We start from the raw sequence: 22,941 nt of genomic DNA on the forward strand, positions 1-22,941 counted from the left end.
ATTGTATCATTTCTCTTTTAATAAACATTGAAAGTCCCTAACACCACACACACCAGATGGTGGTGGCCACCACTTTCATGTGGTGTTAATGATATATTTTCACGGCGCGGCTGGGTGGCGTAGCGGAGATTGCGCTCGTCACCAATGCAAGAGGCTGCGGTCTCGACTCCCGGAGTCAGCATTGCCTGCGGCTTGACTCCTACAGGTCGGTTGGGTGACGCCTGTACAGCAAAGTCAGGAAGTATCGGGGGCAGCGTGAGCCTCCCACGCGTTACTCCTTGCCACTGAGACCGTGCTGTCTGGTGAAAAGATGCGACAGGCTTCCTCCTCGTGTACCGGAGTGGACACGTGATGCAAGGCTTCTATCCTCACTACAGCCGACCAGTGGGAGGCATAGTCTAGCAACGTTCAAGACAGGGGAGGGGAGAATTGGCAATACGAAATTGGGATGGGAGAAAAATAAGGAGAAAAAGTGGATAAAAAAAAATATATATATTTTCAGATACACTGGAAATCTGTGGCAGTGGTGAACAAGTAAAATATTATGACCAAAAAAAGCGAGGCCTCCTGGTATTGTCATTTAAGCACCAGGAGAAGCCAATCAATGCTATGTATGTTGTTAAAAGGTGTATTTATTTCATTTATTTTGTCAAAACGTCTATTCATGCTCTCCCTAATCGACGCCAATTCTCTTCCAGTCCGTCATGCGTTGTTACCCGAATGTGAAGAAAGCGATCGGTTTCTCTGCGAAGACCTTTGAATATCTGGATCGAAAGCCCCATGTACCCCCAGAGGGCACGTTGGCCCCAGAACAACTCAACGGACTTGTTCAGTTCAGGAATGCCACGTTTGCCTATCCTGAGAGGAAAGACACCCTTGTACTCAAGGTAAACACATTCCTATTTATCAGTGAGCAACAAACAGCAGAGGCTTTAATCATGCCAACCTAAACACAGTCCTGTCAAAGTTTTATCAACACATGCACTTTGTAACCAAAGGAAATACCATACTGGACAAGGCCTACACCAGCTTAATGGAGGCATACAAGGTATCCCCCCTGCCTCCACCTTGGCTCTTCAAACCTCTGTTATGCTAACGCCTGCATAGACCTCGGGTGAAAATGCTTAAACCAGTTGTTCTGATCGAAGACACTTGGAGCAAGAGTGGAGTACCTGCTGACAATAACGTCTATTTTACTGAACCCCATCATAAAACATGCTTTTGTAATGATCGCAGAGGGCTTTGTGAAGAAACATATGGTTGTGTACCTGCTGACAAAGGTAACGTCTATTTTACCGAACCCCATCATAAAACATGCTTTTGTAATGATCGCAGCGTTCAGCGACGTGCTGAACTCTAATAAGTTTGTTTCCCTGAAGCATTAAACAATGTCTCAGAAAGCTAAGCTAACTACCCTCAGAGCTATCAGGCCTGAGAAATCAGCTGGGTTGCAGATTTGACTTTGACTATGGTCAAGGATGGACTAGGATAGATTAGAGTAGACGACAGAGTACAGCAACTTGCAATGGGCCTGGTCTACAAGATACACTACACGACCAAGGTACCCATGTACATGTCAAAATACTTCCCAAAGGTCAGTGAATACCACGATCATAACACCAGAGGGAGCTCCACAAATCATGTTAAACCCAGATTCGGCTCAAACAAGGGACTAAACACGTTTCGCAATTATGCCACATCAATGTGGAACGCCCTACCCAAAGCTGTAAAGGAATGTGAATCACTACCCACTTTCAAAAACACTCTCAAAGAACACCTACGGGAGACTGCAATTTGAAACTGGCCCCTACAAATGGCCTAACCCAGTTGTACAGTAAATGACCAAGTATGGCTTTGTCAGTATTCCAATGTACAGTGTCCAGTTCCAAATTTATTGGCAGCCTGTAATCATGACGTTTCGGTGTGAACACACCTTCTTCAGAATGGCTTGCATGAAGCATGAAGGGTAAGTGACCCTAGTATATACAAGTCAAACAGGAAGTGACAACACATTCCCACAAGAGATCTGCAAAAAAGTACAAAATACCACTTACAAGCACAACCTTTTCAGAATTATGTAAATCAAAAAGAAGCGTGTAAATCAAAAAGAAACAGTAAATCACAAAGAGATATATCTATATATAGTTATATATATTTTATACAGAGTAGGCCTACATCTTAAACTCTAAACATAAACACTCATGACCCATATAAGCCATCTTTCAATTATAAATATAAAGAATGATAAATGAAAATAGTAAACAATCGAATGAAATGAAATAATCAAATGAAACGGGTCAAAACATTTTCCTCATTGAGGCCTCTAGGCTCTAGACCAGGGGTCAGCAACCTTTTTGACATGGAGTGCCTGTTTGAAATATAGTTGTAACTAGTGTGCCTCAACAATATTCCATGCATCGTAATTTATTTTTCTCATAATCAGGTCTTTTTAATGATAATTTTTACATTATTACATCATTATTGTTATTGTTATTATTAACAATATTATTATGATGGTTGTATCAACCCTAAATCTGAGTTGGGGGGGGGGGGAATGCAATGCAGACAAACAGCTGCATACAGTGCGACCATTTCACTCACATTTGCCCATTCATTTTTGGACACATCACACACCATTGGTGTGTGTACTGTACGTGTGCTGTCATATCTCCACCTACAGGCCTAATGGAGAACACCAGGATGTGAATGGAGGGTGAATGTGAGGTATATCGTGTAAATAAGTTTTGATTGATCGCAAGACTACACTGTAAAAAAATATATAATAATAAGTTACCAGAACTTAAAAATATTGAGTTCAGTTACTGTGCATTAAGGTTTTCAGTTTTCAATCCATAATAAGTTAACAGAAAAATAAGTACACAACCACACTATTTCAACCTAATAAAACTATGTTTATTGTCATTGTTTTAAGAACACAAGTTGACTTGGTAATACTCACATTTTGAGTAAAAAAATGGCTTTTAACATGTGCAATGTTAAATGAAATAGAAAAATAAATAATACAATTTGTTGATTAATCCCACTGGTCACAATGGTGACCGTAATAATGTTTTTGTTATAAGACATAAGACAAATGTTACTGAATGATGTAGCAATGTATTTCCAGCTAAATTGAAATAATAAACAAATAAAGGGTCTCAATTAAATATGTGGTAGTAAAAAGAACCTGTGGGAGGATTTCAACAAGATAAATGCGACAACAGTGCAAAATATTTCACTATAATATTTCAAAGCATACATTATTTTTATTTTTTTTTACTGCTGCCCCCTGTGCCTATGCAAATGCCCCCGCGTGCCTATGCAGGCACGCGTGCCTAGGGTTGCCTACCCCTGCTCTAGACAATCCAGAAAATGAATATAAAAGCATTCCCTTTGTAGCAAGAGCCTGTCTCTGTCGCCGCCTCTTGGTGGTCTCAAGGTTCATGGACAATTCCCCTCACTGGGGACTACCTTGGACTACACATGGACTACCCTTACCTGTTCTGTCTCTCCTTGTACATTTATGTTTGTTTCGTTTATCTATGTTCCTTTGTGTTCTTTCCCTCTCGCCTTGTCTCCCGGTCGCCTGTAGCTGTTCCGCAACTGTAGCTATTTCCGAGGTAGGCCTGATTGGCCCCGACAGGCACGTGACCGCCGCGGCCACGCCTCGCGGCAGCCCCGCGACGCGGCAACGAGGCTGCTGTGGTTCACAGGCGCTTTCCGCCTTCAACGCCGCCCGCAGCAGAAGGAGTTTGCGGCGCCTTTCACTGTCATCAGTCTTAATAATATCATCAGTCATCTCTAATAATATTAATCACTGTTCAATGTACTAATATACAATACGGCTCACTTTTCCCACTTCAATGACAGAGCTGCTGTTTAATAATATTGTCGCGGCGGAGCTCCGCAGCATTATGTAGCAGTAATCCCCCCTTTTTTAACATCGACAAACTAGCTCAATTGGTAACTGCTTGGCTGTGGATCCTATGGTCCTAAGTTCGATTCCCTTAAGTTTTTTTTTTTTTTTTTTAACGTGCATAGCGTATTGTATATTGTATATTGTATGGTACAATTTACAGTAAGGTGTATGCGTTGCAGTGCAAATGCTTCTTACTGTTGCGCTCCAGAGACCGTTACTGTACCATACACGCTATAGTGCAATGCACGTTAAAAAAAGAAAAAAAAAACGTAAGGGAATCGAACTTAGGACCATAGGATCCACAGCCAAGCAGAGTTACCAATTGAGCTAGTTTGTCGATGGTAAAGAAGGGGGGATTACTGCTACATAATGCTGCCGCGACGGAGCTCTGCCGCGACAATATTATTAAACAGCGGCTCTGTCATTGAAGTGGGAAAAGTGAGCCGTATTGTATATTTTTTAACATCGACAAACTAGCTCAATTGGTAACTCTGCTTGGCTGTGGATCCTATGGTCCTAAGTTCGATTCCCTTAAGTTTTTTTTTTTTTTTTTTAACGTGCATAGCGTATTGTATATTGTATATTGTATGGTACAATTTACAGTAAGGTGTATGCGTTGCAGTGCAAATGCTTCTTACTGTTGCGCTCCAGAGACCGTTACTGTACCATACACGCTATAGTGCAATGCACGTTAAAAAAAGAAAAAAAAAAACTTAAGGGAATCGAACTTAGGACCATAGGATCCACAGCCAAGCAGAGTTACCAATTGAGCTAGTTTGTCGATGGTAAAGAAGGGGGGATTACTGCTACATAATGCTGCCGCGACGGAGCTCTGCCGCGACAATATTATTAAACAGCGGCTCTGTCATTGAAGTGGGAAAAGTGAGCCGTATTGTATATTAGTACATTGAACAGTGATTAATATTATTAGAGATGACTGATGATATTATTATGACTGATGGCGTTGAAGGCGGAAAGCGCCTGTGAACCACAGCAGCCTCGTTGCCGCGTCGCGGGGCTGCCGCTGGGCGTGGCCGCGGCGGTCACGTGCCTGTCGGGGCCAATCAGGCCTACCCCGGAAATAGCTACAGTTGCGGAACAGCTACAGGCCTCCCGGTCTGCCTCTTGCCCTTCATGTTCCCCTGTCTGTTTTAAGTACTCTTCTTGTCATCTGTTTAGTTATAGTCTGCTGTTCTGTCCCATGTGTGTCTTGTCTGCCATTGTTGTAGTTATTGTAGTCTTTGTCAGTCTTTTTCCCCTCCCAGGTGTACCTCGTTATAATCAGCCCTTGTGTGTCTCGTTTGTCAAGTTCAAGTTTCTTTATTAGTTGTCATACAGAAATACAGAATACTTTGCATGAAATGCTTCTTTCTGTTTTTCTCTTGAGAGTGTGCTAGATAATAAAAAGATAGTATAAAATAAGTATAATATAAGTATAAAAAAGAAAGTCAAGTATGTAAACAAGTGTAAACAACACAAATGTTCAATATACCTATATAGAGTATATGTACAGTATATACAGTGCAGGTACAGTACAGTGTAGAAATGGTGAGGTATAGCTTAGCTTGTGGTGCCACCTTGTGGTGGTGAGGTGCAATAAGGAATGAGATTGATGGCTTCCGGTATGAGAGAGGAAGGGTAACACGCATGCGGTGGAGCTCCTGGTCAAAAGAGTGAAAAAACGGATAAAAAAGGACCCGAAAAGTGATTAAAAATGAAAATGCAAACGAGAAGGAAGGAGGAAAAAACAATTGTGAAGGAGAGAGAAATGGAGGACTCACGGGAAGAGGAGAGTTTGATGGAACAGAGCCCCCGAAACGAGACAGAGAAGGGTCATGCGGAGGAAGGAGGAGGATCGGCTGGGACAAGCACGGGAATGCCAGGATGGGCCGTGGTCATGCAGGCCGGGATATTGGAGACCATAACAGCGACGATAAAACTGAACACGGACACGATAAGGAACGATATAGGGAAGTTACGGGAGGAATTGAGGAAGGAACAGGAGGACTTCAGAGGTGAAATGAATACAGAACTCAAAAGGGTGGATGAGAAGATGGCGGAACAGGACAGAAACGTAAAAGTTACAGACAAGAACGGCGCAAGCGGAGGAATGGAACACAGAGATACACAAGGTATTAACATGTGCGATTCAACAACAAGAACAGATGGAGACAAAGCTATCGGACATGGAGGGGAGGTCACGGAGAAATAACATCAGAATATGGGGATTGAAAGAAGGAGTCGAAGGGGAATCGATGACCCAATATGTGAAAAAGCTTATCAAGGAACAACTGGAGGAGACGGGACTGGAAAAAATGGAGATACAGAGGGCCCACAGGGCGTTGGCTCCGAGACCGAAACCGAACAGACCTCCGAGGGCTAGATAGAAGATAGAAATCGAGGGGAAAAGACTGTCGTTTGATCACGATTACTCGACAGCGGTAGCAATAACACGCAGGTCCTACGCGGGACTGAAGAGAATTCTGAAAGAAAACGGAATGAAATTCCAATCACCCATGACCTCGCTAAGGATTCACTGGAAGGAAGGGACGGTGATGTACGCGACGGCGCGGGAGGCGGCGGAGGAGATGAGGCGACGGGGGATGCAGATGGCGGAGGACGGAGAAGGAAGGGGACAGGAGGGCCAGACGCTGAGCCTGCGGCAGAGATTGGAGAAAGCACGCAGATGGACCAGAGTAGGAGATCGAAACCCGGGAGAGGAGGGAGGAGAGAGGAGAAGGCCGAGGTGAGACGTGACAGACCGAAGGCGGAGACAGACGAGGAGGCCAGAGACGGAGAAGGAGGGGAGAGGAGGCGGGAGGAGACGAACGGATGAGTACACGCACAAGAGATTGAAAAAACTATCCAAATAGAGACAAAATATAGAAACTGAAATAACATATACATAAACACACATTCCCAGGTAGAGGCAGGATATAGGAACGAACATAACGTATACATGGACACATAATACACATGCTGATGGAGGAAATAAATGGAAATATAATTAGGTAAAATAGACGGAACACAGAACATATTGAAACAAATACATAGACACACGCTGTGAGTAACACAGTTGGAAGGGATTAAGGGGATAAATGGACATCACATAGAAAATAGAGGGGAGGAAAAGAAAGTAAAAGGGGTACACAGAATACACCACACACGTGTTTGGGAGGAAGGAGGGACATTGGAACATATGAGCCACACTGAGAGGGACCTAGGAAATGGGGGTCTTTGATCAGAATGAAGGACAGAGCGCTTTTGACCAGGAGCTCGACAGCAATAAAAACAGTAAGAAGGCTGGACAAATATGACGAGCGGTTGGGGGTAAGGGTTTCAAACCCCCAAGCCGTCAGTAGGGGGCCTCTCGCTAGGAGAGCAATTACCCCTCACCCACCAGCAGGGGACAGGGGGGGACACAGGGACCCCCAGAACGCCTTGGGAGCACTTTATGTAAAGTTTATGTTTTTTATTTATGTTAATCATTATATGTATTCGGTGAAGAGAGCGGAGGCTACAACCGGAGGGGGGAATGACTGTGACATGATAGACGAAAGAAGAAGAAAGATGACAAAGGTTAAAGGTATAAAAATGATGTCGTTAAACGTTAATGGAATGAATAATACGATAAAGAGGGGCAAAGTGATGTTGAAGTGTAAAAAAAGTGAGATGGAAGTGATTTTTTTGCAGGAGACACATTTGGTAGCACAGGATCATGAGAAACTGAAGAGATTTGGATATGAAAATGCATACTATAGTTCCTTTAAACGGAACCTGAGGAGAGGAGTAATCACGTTAATCAAAAACACAGTCAAATTTGAATTGATCAAGGAAGTAAGAGACAAGGAGGGAAGATTTGTTCTGGTGAAGGGGAAAATGGAGGGCCAAATGGTTACGTTAGTGAATGTTTATGCACCCCCAGAGAGTGAGATGGATTTATATGAGACCATTTTTGATATGATAGTGATGGAACTAGAAGGGATATTGATATGCGCGGGAGATTTTAATGTAGTACTGAATCACGACCTAGACACCACGAGTACTGGAAAAGGACGGACACAAATCAGTAGATATATGAATATTCAGATGACGGAAATGGGAATTATAGATGTGTGGAGGGGGATGCATGCCATGGACAGGGAATACACACATTACTCACACCCGCACGTGACATATGCGAGAATAGACTACTTTTTGATGACGACGGGGGACAGTTACAGGGTACGGGAGAGCAGAATAGGAGTAGCGGACATATCGGATCACAGTGCCATATATCTGACAGTAGATCTAGAAGGGAGACGGAGGAACACGATCTGGAGACTAAATGTAGGAATATTAAATAAGGGGGTGGTGAGTCAGATCAAGGAGGAGATAGCCAGGTATAAGGAAGAAAATGACAACGGGGCGGTAGATCCGAACATTCTATGGGACACACTGAAAGTGGTGATAAGGGGGAAATTGATGGAGAAGACAGCAATGCTGAAGAAGGCCAGAACGGAGACATATCACAATCTGATAGGGAAGCTGAAGAAGCTAGAGGGGAGACACCAGATATCAAAAGAACAGGAAACGCTCGGAGAAATCAAAGAAGTAAAGGCCAGGATAAATAGGGAATTATTGACGGAAATAGAAAAGAAAGCGAGGTTCATTAAACAAACGTACTATGAAGGGGGACCAAAAGCGACCAGACTGTTGGCTAGGAGAATCAGGACGCAACAGAAGTTGAACACGATACACCCAATAAGGGATACAAAGACTAATGAAATATTGAGAGACCCAGCTGAAATAGAGAGGACATTTAGAGAATACTATGAGAGACTATACACACAGCCAAAAGCAGCGGGAGAAGAGGAAATAGAAGCATATCTGGAGAAGCTAGAGTTACCATCGATAGGGAAAGAACAGAATGAAGAATTAAATAAAATAATTACGGAACGAGAACTGGAAGAGGCAATTAGTAGAGCTAAAAACAACAAATCTCCGGGGAGCGACGGATTCCCATCGGAATTCTACAAGACATTTAGAACGGAATTAGCACCCATGTTAGGGGCGGCGTTCAGACACACGATGGAAGCGGGCAAAATGCCCCCCTCGTGGAAGGAAGCCATAATCACCACGATACCGAAGGAAGGGAAGGATAGAGAATTATGTAGTAGTTTCAGACCTGTGTCCATACTCAACGTGGATTACAAGATGTATACATCGATAATATCAAAGAGATTTGAGACGTTTATGCCAGACATTATAGATGAAGATCAAACTGGATTTATTAAAGGGAGACAGACACAGGACAACGTGAGAAAGACATTACACATAGTAGAGGAGATACAAAAACAAGGTGGTAGCGCGGTACTGATTAGCCTAGATGTAGAAAAAGCATTCGACAGTGTGAGCTGGACATTTTTATATAAAACATTGATGAGGTTCGGACTGAACGGGAGGGCGATGAAGATGATCAAGGCGCTATATCAAGAACCGACAGCGAGGGTTAAGGTGAATGGCAGCCTGACGGATAGAATCAGATTAGAGAGGGCTACCAGACAGGGATGTTGTCTCTCACGAACGCTCTTCGCCGTTTTCATAGAACCACTGGCGCAACTGATCAGACAGACCGAGGACATCAAGGGAGTAAGGATAAAGGGAACGGAATATAAACTAGGCCTATTTGCAGACGACGTGATAGTATACATGAGACAACCAGACAAGAGCTTCCCGGCACTGATGGATCTACTGAAGGAATATGGCCACTACTCAGGATACAAACTAAACGTGACAAAGACACAGACCTTAGCATGGAACTATACCCCAACGACGGAAATTAGGGAACAGTACGGGATAAGATGGGACATGGACAAGATTAGATACTTAGGGGTGAACATCACGAGAGGGGTGGGGAAACTGTTTGAGGCGAACTATACACAGATAAATCAGAACATCAAGAGAGACTTAGAGAGATGGACAGTAATGCCCTTGGACTTCAATTCAAGAATAGAGGTCATTAAAATGAACATACTATCAAGGTTACTGTACCTGTTCCAGTCACTACCGATACAAATACCACAGAATCAATTCAGGGAGTGGGACAGACTGATATCGAGGTTCATATGGGCGGGGAGAAGACCACGGTCAGATATAAAACACTACAACTACCAAAGGAAGAGGGAGGGATGGCAGTACCCAGCCTACAAGATTATTATTATGCAGCGCAACTGAGAGCAGTGACGTGCTGGTGTAACGACAAATATGAGGCAAGATGGAAAGACATTGAAAAAGAAGGGGAGGGATACAAGGTACAAGCTCTGGTGGGAGATAGGGAACTGTTCAAAGAAAAAGAGGGACTGTTAGATCCTATCACCAAATGCACCTTGGCCATATGGAACAGAGTAGTAAAAACACACAAATTAGAGAAGCAGTCAGGGGTTCTGAGGGACAAGGGACCGATTATATAAGGGAGAAATGGGAGAGAGAACTAGATATAGGAATAACAGGGAAGGAATGGGGGAACATATGCGAGGTGCAACATTCAACAACAGGATCGAGGATATGGAAAGAGTTTGGATGGAAAAACATAATCAGATTCTTTATAACCCCAGAGCTGAAGGGAAAATATGCACCAACACAAAGAACATGCTGGAGGATGTGTGGGAAGGAGGGGGCAAATCACACGCACATATTCTGGGGATGTCAGAAGCTGAAGGGATATTGGGAGGAGATAGGGGAGGCAATGATCAGAATATTAGGATACGGGTTACCACAAACAGGACTGGTGCTTTACTTAGGAGACCTGACACACGAGGGAATACAAGGGGGGGACAAATATTTAATAAAGATAATGTTGATAGCGGCCAGAAAAGCAATAACAAGACTGTGGTACAAAGAAGACCCACTACAATAGCACAATGGGTAGGAATAGTGGAGGAGATACAGGATATGGAGAGGATAACACACATGCTGAGGTTACAGGAAGAGAAATTTGGAGAAAGATGGGGAAAGTGGGAGGATTACAAGGGGAACGAAAACGACATCACAGAGGAAGAACCAAATGCATCACAAGAGGGCGAAGGGTAAAGGAGGAAAGAGGTTCAAGGAGGGTCTCTGAACCCATGTCACACACTTTTGACTTAGTTAGTATTTTCTGATTTTTTTTTTAATTTTTTTTTTGGGTATTACAATTGTATTAAATTTTTTGTACTTTATTATTTATGTCTGTTTAACAATGTTGTATTAATAATCAAGGAAGATGTGGTTTGTAAATTGGTGAATCAAAAGGCAAAGAGAAATTTAGTATAAAAGAAATAGAAAGGGCGAAGGATAAGAGAAGAAAGAAATTCAAGGAGGGTCACTGGACCCATACCATACATATTTGCCTTAGTCAGTATCTAATCCTTTTGAGTAGGTATTAAATTTGTCTATACCTGTTCAAGGGCGGTATACAATCAGTCTTTGTATTAAGTGCCTGGAAAAACAACTGTAGTGGAAACATATAACCAACAATGCTATTCATGTAACCATTTATGTTCACTGCATTCTTTCATATTGTGTTATGGGATCCATTTTTGTGTAAGTGTTGTTTGTCTATAAATGTTAATAAAAATGTAAGTTTAAAAAATAAATAAAAAAAGGAATGAGATTGATGTGCAAATCTCCTTACCAATAAATATAAAGTGTGTTAGTGTCTAAAGTGGTAAAGTGGGTGCTACAGTGTGTTGTTTATTTAAAGTGAGTGTGTGCTGTGGGTGTATTGATGGTTTGTTATTGTTCATTGTTCATTGAGCATCCTGATGGCCTGGGGATAGAAGCTCCTTCTGAGTCTCTCTGTGCTTGCCATGAGACTCCGGTATCGCTTGCCTGACCGCAGCAGTTCAAAGAGGCAGTTGTTTGGGTGGCTGGGGTCTTTGATTATTCTCTTAGCCTTACCCATGCAGCGCTTGTTGTAAATGTCTTGGAGAGTGGGAAGCCCACCTCCAATTGTGCATTCGGCTGAACGGGCCACTCTCTGTAGTCTGCTACGGTCTTGTGCAGTGCTATTCCCAAACTAGGAGGTGATATTGCCAGTCAGGATGCTCTCTATTGTGCATGAGTAGAAGTTCTTGAGGATCATCTGACTCACTTGGAACTTCCTTAGGCGCCTAAGGAAGTAGAGGCATTGTTGTGCCTTCTTGATAACACTGTCAATGTGTGTGGTCCATGTCAAGTCCTCGGATATGTGGACTCCGAGGTACTTAAAACTGTTCACTCTCTCAACCGGTGCCCCGTCGATGCTGAGGGGGCTGTAGTCCCTGACCCCCGGCCTCCTAAAGTCCACAATCATCTTTTGTTTTGCTGACGTTCAGGGAGAGGCTGTTCTCTTGACACCATCCCGCTAGAACCTTTACCTCCTCCAGGTAGGCCCTCTCGTCGTGCAGAGATCAGGCCCACCACTACTGTGTCGTCAGCAAATTTGATGATTGTGTTGTTGTTCCGCTGTGCCACACAGTCATGTGTGTACAGGGAGTAGAGGAGGGGACTCAGAACACAGCCCTGGGGGCCCCTATGTTGAGAGTGATGGATGAGGAGGTGTCAATTAGCCTTGTGTATTAGTTCTATGTTGTCTGGGCCCTATTCCCCGTACCTGGTTCAACTAAGTTGATCAAAAGTCTCATTAGCCAGATTCAATTAACCCGATGATTGAAACCAGGCTATCCCTGTTCCTCGAAGGCTGATTCGGTCGGAAACACTCTTGTTAATTCGAACCAGACTTGAGTACTCAGGATAATTGCGTGTGCCCGCCTCACCTGAAAAGGCAGCAGATGTCGATCGCCGAAATCCTGATTTTCTAGCGGCATTGATTGATTGAAAACTTTATTAACAGATTGCAGAATGGGTACAATACACTACGGCTCAATAGCCTCGCAGACAAGTTAAATGCATATCTATAGGCTAATTTTAAGTCCCTCATTACCCCAATCAAAATGTGCCTGCTGGCAGTAGGCTTAATGGAATGAATCGAATGAGATCTTGCTAGCGAAAATAATTAGTTCAACTCTGTCACAACCAAAGGTCTGACGACCAAACAAAATACCTTGTCTGTTGTGAAACCAGCCCGTCCAGTACGTGCTTTAAGCACAGGTCCCGGCAGGAAATAAACAAAGGCGTTTTCAAAAGTAAATGTATTTATTAACTAATAAGGAGTGGAATAAAACCCACAACAAATATTTTATACAGGAGAAAGGGTAGGGGATAACAAACAGATATATAATGGACAAACAGACAACACTAAGTATCAAATGATAAGGCCAATAATTTATATATGCTCCCACACGATAGTGGCAATTGGCACAGAGGCCAATATATATATATATATATATATATATATATATATATATATATATATATATATATACACCCTGGTAGCAACACCAGCACAGACACCTACCAGGTAGCAGTGTGAACAGGATGAACACACAGTCCCATACAATAATGGAAACAAGGCCAATACAATCGAACCCACACAATAGTGGAAATAAACACAGCTCCACAACAGTGGCAAACAAAGGCAACCTCCAACACACTGGTCACTGGCAAATGACACGATGAGGCGCCAGGATGTGTGTGACATGCCAGGCTTTAACCACCCGTCTAACGAGGCTGACTGCCCGCAGGTGCCACTCCTCAGGCAATCAGCACAATCAGAGAGACGGGCGGCGTGTATGCCTTCTACGACGGAACTGCGTTTCCGCGTTCGAGTTTTGCGCTCTGATTGGCCAGGTCATGTGACATGTGCGCCAATCGTGGGACAGCAAGTTCTGCGCCTATTTCCGGGTCTAACAGCCTGCAAACTACCTGGTGTTCTATCGCCATGCTCTAAGACAAACTCTAACCTTAACCAACTTCGAAAGAGTGCCTAAGCTTAACCGTCGGAATCAGGGCAGGTGTTCTATCGCCATGCTCTAAGACAAACTCTAACCTTAACCAACTTCAAACGAGCGCCTAAGCTTAACCAGTGTAGAAACTTGCGGTCCCACGATTGGGCGTACATGTCACATGACCAGAAATGACCTGGCCAATCAGAAACGCGTAAACGCAGTTCTGTTGTAGACGGCATTCAGGCAGACGGGCGGCACCTGACAAAGGGAGAAAGAAAAAGGGTTCAGAATAAAGGTCACACACACACGATATACAAATAACATAACAAATATTACATATACTAACCTATACTAACCTATACTAACCTGATGTTTACATGGTGTTACAAATACAATAATAATGATAATGACCAACCCACGTACGTCACAAACTCTTTCAGAATAAGTAGATAAAAACAAGCCCAAAGAGTATCTAATTGAAACGAATTAATAGATACTTAGGATGAGGATATCTATACTGTATGCGCTTAGGTATCATGTACTATATAAATACATGGTTCCCAAAGTTTTAAAGGCGTGACCCCCGAAATAACGGTGTCAGAGAGGCTTGGAGGCTATTAACACTTTTAATGCCGGCCGTGTTTTCCTTTTTACCCCCTTGAATGCCGCCACCCACTTCAATGTTAGCGTTAAAAACGCATAATCTATGTTTTAAATTATGGCTATGTGTCTAATCTGCCCGTCGCTTATCAATGACTTGTTTGCAGTCAACATCCCAATTACCCACTGTGCCAATTCTCCCCTCCCCTGTCTTGAACGTTGCTCGCATATGCCCCACACTGGCCGGTTGTAGGGAGGATAGAAGCCTTGCATCACGTGTCCCCTCCGATACACGAGGAGGCAGCCTGTCACATCTTATCACCTGCCAGCGCGGACTCTCATTGGCGAGGTGTAACGTGTGGGAGGCTCACACTACCCCCGCCATTTCCTGTCTCTGCTGTGCAGGCGTCCCCAACCGACCTGTAGGAGTCGCTGTCCACAACGTCCAGATTACCACCCATCGACTTCCACCCACTAACTCTGCCAATTGATTTAGTATGATGACTGGTCCAAGCCGGAGGCAACGCCGACAGCCGGAGTCGAACCCGGTGTCTCTTGCGTTGGTGACGAGTGCAATGTCCGCTGCGCCACCCAGCCGATGCTGTCTGCATTTTTTTAATATCTCTTATTACTCGGGATAATATACCACAAAACGTAACGTTATTGGCATATATTGGAGCGCAGTTAGTTTGTCTCCCCTATCTTTAGCATTGAGCAACAATCAGATTTGAAATTAGTTTCAAAATGGCGGCACTCTAGGCGGCTGGGTGGCGCAGCGGACTAAGCGCTCTTCACCAACGCGAGAGACACTGGTATCGAATCCGGCTGTCAGCGTTAGAGCTGCCGCGGTATCGGTATTACCGTGGTATCGCTGTTACATCACGCCCACCGCAGAGTTAGGCTGAATACCGCATCACAGCTGTTTTTTATAATAATAATAATAAAGTACCCTGCTCTCGTTGGGCTTGCGGCTCTGCAGATATACCCTACTCCTCTGTCGAGGTTCCAAGCGACCCTATTGGGTACCAGAAAAGTCATGTGAAACACTGCAGACCACTGATTGGTCAGAAGAGAGACGCGTCACACGTTGGAGCGTCTTGCAGTGTGTTACCACCAATCGGCAAGCGCGTATTAGGTTTTTACTTCCTGAATGTCAGCCATTGATCAGAGCTCACGGCTAATACGTTAGCTCCCGCCGGAGTGGATTACCGTCGCTCCTCAGGAGTACTAAACGAGGCATAATGATTTTACTGCAACAAATGTTATAATAAAAGCCCTTCGTTCTATACACTTGTCTGATTAAAAACTTTATTAACAGACCGCAGAATGGGCACAACTCGGCACGCTCTGAGCAAAGAAAGGAACTGAGATATGAATTGAGTAATGCTTGCCTTGCTATGGTCCGGTAAATACGCTGATGTTATTGAACGTGTAACTATATAACGTTAATGCCACAAAACTAATGCCTTTGTAATCATAAGTAGTAACGTTATAATAATAATAATAATAATAAGAAGAATGGGTCGGGGGGGGGGGGTAACCGCCGGGCGCGCCGCTACCACCCCTGCCCGTGACACAGAGTGAACGGCGCACGACCAGAGGGGAGACTTCGAATCCGTGTTTCACTTTCAATAACGAATGCGTGCTTGCCGAATCCCAAACAATATTCATGCTGCAAAGTCATCCTCTAAAGATAGACATTTAGACTAGAGGCAGGCTATATGCTATAAAGAGTAGACTACAAAAAAAAAATGCATTCAAACTTTTCTTTTACGTCAAATAAAACTCTGTGGTGACCAAGTATCCGTTCGCGAGGAAAGGTCTAGTCCCGACTTTAAAATTCTGATTGCGCAAAACGGGCAGGATTGTAAATGGAGAACTTTTTATTCCTAAATCTACACCAATATATCTTTCACCCAGAGTGAAAATTGAGTAGTCCGCCGAGGTGGGAACGGGATGAAACGATACAGCCTTCACCTTACGGCCTATAAGTGTTACCCGGCGTTAGTTTGTGTTTATGTTACGTTTATTCCTTGTTTGTAATTAAATACCCCTGGACTAAAACCTCATCCACTTGTCTGCTATTGGGTCCTGACAGTAAGACCTAATCTAACATGACAAACGTATTGAATATCAATATGTTTAAGGTATTGTATCAAAGGTAGAAACACTAGTAGGTATACTCTAAATTTCCAGAAGAATAGATGGTAAACTCTGTATAACTGCATGCACTTTCCACTACACCACTGCTTATAATACGTCATCCCCCCCTCCATCTCTCCATTCCAGAACGTGTCCCTGGAGATGAAGCCAGGCCAGGTCACTGCCCTGGTGGGTCTGAACAACTCTGGGAAGAGCACGTGTGTCAAACTGTTGGAGAGGTTCTACACACTTGAGGCAGGAGAGATCCTGCTGGACGGACAACCACTGCACTGCTACAGGGACCAGTACCTGCACGACAAGGTGGCTGTTTGATACCTGTTTGCTAACCTGGGCCATTATATTGTTCTTTTCTTTTTCAACAGTGTAACACTGTTTTATGGTATTTGTTTCTTCCAGGACCTGTGTACTCTCTATGTAACATTTATTTTTATTAGCTGCAACCAGCAGCTCTATAGGTCTCTGTCGGTTGGTCCACGTAACGGCCACAGTTTTCGCCCCTAGGAGACTGAAACTTTGTATGGACGGCAAGTGTGTGTGTGTTCATGCCAATTGACTAAAAGGGGGTGTGGCAAATGGGAGTGGCCTATCGCAAAAAGGTGCATAACTTCCAAATGGATTCACAGACTTGTACAACATTTTGTGGGAAGATTGGTCAGGACCCAAAGGACAGCTGATTAACTGTTGATTCCAATTGGCAAAAAAGAGTGAAAAAAGAAGTGCCAGTGGGAGTGGCTTATAATCAAAAAGGTGCATAACTTCTAAACAAATTCACATAACATGGCCAAAGTTTGTGAAAAGTGTGTGTGTATGAATGCATGCATGTACAGTATGCGGTCGCAGCTATTGCAAATTTGTGTGTTATGTGTGTTAAATGTATATATTTCATTTTGTATATATTTTTTTTGATCAAATTTTTTTTTATTATTATTTACATGAAACAAGACAACACATTAATCACAATCACAATACACAGAACTTCACAGGAAAATAACAAAAACAATAATAATACAGAAATAACTATTTATAAATTATAAAGACAAAAAGAAAAGAAAACAGAGTTCAACCTTTTTAAATTTTAAATTCAAAATTCAAGGGGTACTATCTAATAAATGACCAAATAGTGAAGAAATAGCTAAATAGCTGCCCCCCAATAAAATCCCCAGTTAAATTCAAGACATCACAAAAGACAAGACAGACAAGACATTTCCTCCTCTCCCTCCCACGAGACCGCCGGACTCCCCCGAACAAGCACCCCAACCCCGCTCAGCCGCACACGGCGGTCCTGACCTTCTCAGCTGCTGCGAACCACAGGTCAATCCCAGCCTGCCCCACCCCAATCACCCGCGCCGTGGATATCTCAAGATAAATCACATCCAACAGCGTTAGGGACCAGTTAATCACTGTGAGCTTCTCAGGCTCCTTCCATCTCAATGCTATTAGCTTCTTCGCTGCTGTGACGCCCGCTAGGACAACCCTTTTTAGTTGTACGGACGCGGGTAGTGTTGTTATATCGTTCAGGAGTAGCGTAACCGCTGTGAATGGGATAGTTAAGCCACACAGATCTGAAAGTTTGTCCGTTATTGACCTCCAGAAGCGGGCTACTGGTGGGCAATCCCAATACATATGCATATAAGTGCCAGTGGCCCTTTGAGAGCACAAAGTGCACCGAGAGTCGGTTACCAGTCCCATAGCAAATAGCTTCCTAGGTGTAAGATAGGTCCTATGAATATAATTAAAATGTATTTGCTGGTGATTGGGGTTGCGGGAAGACAATGCCACATTTGCCCAAACATCATCCCAGTCAAACTCGGGGTCCAACTCCGGGATATCCCCACGCCAGATTGTATCCAATGATAAATTTATATACGTGGATTGAATTAAGATCGTATAAAAGTCTGATACAAACCCTCTGGAGGTTGTCCTGTCCACTATGAGCCTGAGGAAGGAGTGTGGTTGCAAAGCTTGAGCCCACGGCACGCCATGCGCCCTCAGCGCTGACCTTAGTTGAAGGTAAAGAAAGAAGGACTCGCCGGGAAGATCATAAAATTCTTTTAAGTCCTGAAACGCTCGAAGGCCGTTCTTATCATAAATATGAACTCCCCTCCTTTGCCATTGAGGAATACTAACCGGCTTGTGGCCAACAAGTAGTTGCTGGTTATTAAAAATTGGAGAGTCCAGGTGCCATGGGCATTTAACCGCACACGACTTCTGTACATTACGCCATGTTTGGATCACGTGAGTTATGATCGGTCCATACCTCAGTCGGCATTTCGAAATAGGGACAGTGGAGTACACCACATCCTGCAATCTTAGCGGTGAGACCGCCGCCGCTTCCAAAGAGCGCCAAGATACAGCATCTACAGGGTCTAGCCAGCACATCAGAGGTCTCTGTTCCATCGCTTTGGTCTCCTGAGGCTCGCTGAATTTAACATTCATCAAAACGCATCAATTATGTATCAAGTTGTCAACAACATGAATCACAGACTGTCTGAGCTTGTCCCAGTCTGCCAACCACTGCACATCCACAACACAAGAAATAAGCATCTTATATTTGGCAAGAGGAGAAGGCTCAATTGTGCTAGCCTAAGCATAGCATGCAGGGGTCCACAGATCTGGAACAAGCTTGACGAAAATCTGAAAATGACTAAAACCTTTAAAAAATCACTGAAAGAGGAACTGCTTAAATCATATCTCTAATTAAAATTATAACTTAGGAATACAATTGTCTGTATTATGTATCTCTGTTATATGTCAGTTAGTAGGTAGGTGTGTAAATCTACCCACGTTGTATTGATTTTGTTTTGTTTTGTTTTTTGTTTATTGTTTTGTTGTTTATATTCTGTTTATATCTGTGTTCAGGCTCCCTCCAAAAGCTTTAAATAGCTTCTTGGGAGACCTGGCACATGCACACAATTTGCGACATTGTTATATCACATGAGGATACTCACATGTAATGTATCGTGTGTGTGTGTGTGAATAAATTCATTCATTCATTCAGTGAAAAGGACCAGAAATAAAGCTTAAAATCAGGGATTGCGAGGCCCCCATCTTGTTTTCTACGTTGAGTAGTAGCTCTTTTGATTCTCGGGCGTTTGTTATTCCAGATAAACTTAGATACCATCGATTGTACCTTGCGCCAGTGGTCTATTGGAGGGGGCAGGGGGAGCATTGAGCTAACAAAATGTATCCTAGGCAGGACGTTCATTTTGATTATGGAAGCCCAGGCTTGTAAGGAGTTAGGAAGGGACGACCATCTGTCTAGATCCTGGCGTATTTTATCATAAGTACCCGTGAAGTTGTACTTAGTAGTTTGACTTAGCGTGGGGAATATCTCTATGCCTAAGTATTTAAAATGTTCCACTATGGGGATATCAGCTGGTAGTCGCACCGCCTTGGCCAGCTCATTAAGAGGTAGGCAGGCTGATTTGTTCCAGTTAATCTTAAAGCCTGACAATTTACCAAAGTCGTCGATTATTCCCAGTAATTTTGTGGCCAACTGGGAGGGGTCATCCATAAAAATCAGTAGGTCATCTGCATAGAGAGCAATTTTGTGTGGTGTATTATTGACCATTATGGGGACGATGTCCTCCGATTGCCTAATAAATTGGGCCAATGGTTAGAGGGAAAGCGCGAATAGTCCTGGGCTCAGAGGACAACCCTGTCTAGAAGATCTGGAGACTGGAAAAAGTGTGGAACAGTTTTTGCCTGTCAGTATCATTGCCGACGGCGAGGCATACAGGACTTTAATCATATGAATAAAATTCTTTCCAAGACCCATAACCTCAAGTACCTTCCACAGGTATGACCATTCTAGTCTGTCAAACGCCTTCATGGCATCCAAAGACAGAACTGTGGACGGAGCTGTATTGTCTTTACTGTTATCGACTACATGCAACAGCCTCCTAAGATTATCTGCAGCCAGGCGCCACAGGATAAAACCAGTTTGATCGCAGTGTACCAATACCGTTATAAACCTCTGCAGGCGGCGGGCCAGCACCTTGGCAAACACTTTTAGATCGGCCCCGAGAAGACTCAAGGGCCTATAGCTACCACAATCATTGGGATCTTTATCCTTCTTGAGTAAAGTAAAGAAATCAATGCCATGTTGACATCTCTTGAGAACTCCCCTTGTTCGATAGCGTAATTGATCATATCGAGCATCAATGGACCCAATTGGTCCCAGAAAGCTAAATATACCTTGGGTGGAATCCCATCCCAGCCTGGTGCCTTACCCCTTTGCATCTCAGCAATCGTCTCCCTAAGTTCCATAAGAGTGATCGGTTTCCCCAGTTCCTTAGCCTCTTCCTCAGAAATGTGGGGTATCTCAAGCCCGCCAATGATTCAAATTTAGAGTTATCGAAATTAACCTCTGAGCTATATAACTGTGAGTAAAACTCTTTAAAATTGTCATTGATCTTTTTCGAATCAGTAGTGACTGTTCCCTGTCGCGTCTTGATCGAAGGGATATCCGAGAAATGATCATTCGAGCGTATTTTCATTGCCAACAGATGGCTAGGCCTGGAACCGTGAAAGTAGTAATTTTGCCTTGTCCTATGTATCAAGAACTCAGACTGTTGTTTAAGTATGGAGTTTATTTCTTTCTTGACTATCTTGCGTTGTGTGTTTAGTCTTTCATTATAGTTAGTTTGCAAAGATGCGTATAGGTCCGCGTATAATGTTTCCAGTCCTTCTAGTTTTTTTTACCGGGATTTACGCAAATTGGAGGCGAAAAGTGTGACATGACCCCTGATAAATCCCTTCAATGCGTTCCACAGGACCCTAGGGTCTTCGACTGTGCCGACATTGATCTGCAAGAATTCAACTAGTTTACTCCTAAACTCAGTACAGAAATCATCGTTCTTTAATAAGGTTGAGTTAAAACGCCACCTGGGAGCTCTCGTGGAGAGCCTGCCAAAGGTTGCCATAAGGAAAATCCCCTTGTGGTCCGAGAGAGCTAGGGGAACTATCAAACATATTAGGGGACGCGAATGCATAGTCTATTCGAGAGAAGGTTTTGTGTCTGGCTGACAGGTGAGAGTAATCCTTGAGGGTGGGATTGGATATGCGCCAGAGGTCTGCGAGCCCCGTGTCCTGGGCCCACATCCTGAGGGCCTTAGAGGACTGTTTTTGGTCGCTTGTTTCAGAGGACCCGGACCTATCCATCTCCGCATCCCAGCACGCATTAAAATCGCCACCCACAATGAGAGCGTATCCAGTAAGTTCCAACATATTCTTTGTGATTGTATTATAGAACGCTGAATCAAATGTGTTAGGGGCATACAATGCTATTATTGCCATCTTTCTATGAGAAAACTCAACTTTTGCTATAGTAATCCTTCCCTCCGTGTCCGACCACACATCCAGGACTTTGATATCAAGGTTACGTCTTGTAACTATGACGACTCCTTTTGTCTTATTGTCGGCTGAGGATGAGGAGATAACGTGATATTGTCGATTTGCTAGCCTTGACACATCACCCACCAATAAATGCGTCTCACTAAGGAGAGCAATGTCAATATTTCTTCTCTTCAATAACCAAAGGACACTGGCACGCTTGTGTGGGGCGTTAAGACCCCCTGCGTTCTAAATTAAAATATTCAATTTAGCCATGGTCGAATTTGTCTAAATGCGTGGAGAACATACCAGTGCAGCCAGGCTGAGGACAGAGGCGCTGATCCCGGCGGGCCCAGACGGTCAATCCCAAGAGTTCAGAGGAGGAACAATTACACACATATAGGACAACAGTACAGAAAACACAGAAAAATACCACCCCAGTTACAACCCCCCCTACTTCTACTCTATACCCTAACCCACCCATCCTAATATTAACCCTCCTATACCCACTCTCCAATCCCCTCCCTATGCTCCATCCACTAAGGATGGTCATCTTCCTATCGTTTCCCACTGGAATCATGGATCCAATAAGACGCTCTCCACTCCGACCCCCTCTCTAGATAAAACCCTGATTAAACCCCCCACTAGTCCAAGAAAAAATAAAATAAAAATAGTTATTGGTCGAAAACAAACGTGAGCCTTGGCCCTTACATGAGCCAACTATAATTGGAAAATTAGCTATTATTATATAATAACTCAACATCATCCCTGTAACCAACTACTTCCGAATCTGCGTATCAACGTCACAATGCTATAGCACAAATGGATAAAAGAAAATTAAAAAAATTAAAGCATACCAGAAGATAGTCTAAGGCAGGACCCGATCACAGTTAAATTGTGCAAACAGATGTCATTTAAACAGCAACAATAAAAAGAAAAAGAAAAAAGGGTTATTGGTCAAGGTGCAAGCATTTCACAGTCCCTCTGGTCAGGCACAAAGGCTGGAATGACATAATCCTATATAAGAATAGAAGTAAACACCTTCATTAACCCAGGGTAGTAATAAGCTATACCTGA

The 22,941-nt window shown here is 43.5% G+C and overlaps 1 protein-coding gene across 2 annotated transcripts in view; it reads left to right on the forward strand.

Annotated features, from left to right (window-relative positions):
* The window catches only part of tap1 (transporter 1, ATP-binding cassette, sub-family B (MDR/TAP)), a 68,442-nt gene that overhangs the window by 39,501 nt on the left and 6,000 nt on the right, over nucleotides 1-22,941 (forward strand). For both annotated transcript variants that reach the window (XM_084337452.1, XM_084337453.1), the window contains exons 9-10: nucleotides 699-887; nucleotides 16,657-16,830. In XM_084337452.1, the coding sequence (XP_084193578.1) occupies nucleotides 699-887; nucleotides 16,657-16,830 (363 nt within the window). The remainder of the gene's footprint in view (nucleotides 1-698; nucleotides 888-16,656; nucleotides 16,831-22,941) is intronic.

This window comes from Notolepis coatsorum (genome assembly GCF_963971535.1).
Source record: "Notolepis coatsorum genome assembly, chromosome: 20".
Classification (NCBI taxonomy): domain Eukaryota; kingdom Metazoa; phylum Chordata; class Actinopteri; order Aulopiformes; family Paralepididae; genus Notolepis; species Notolepis coatsorum.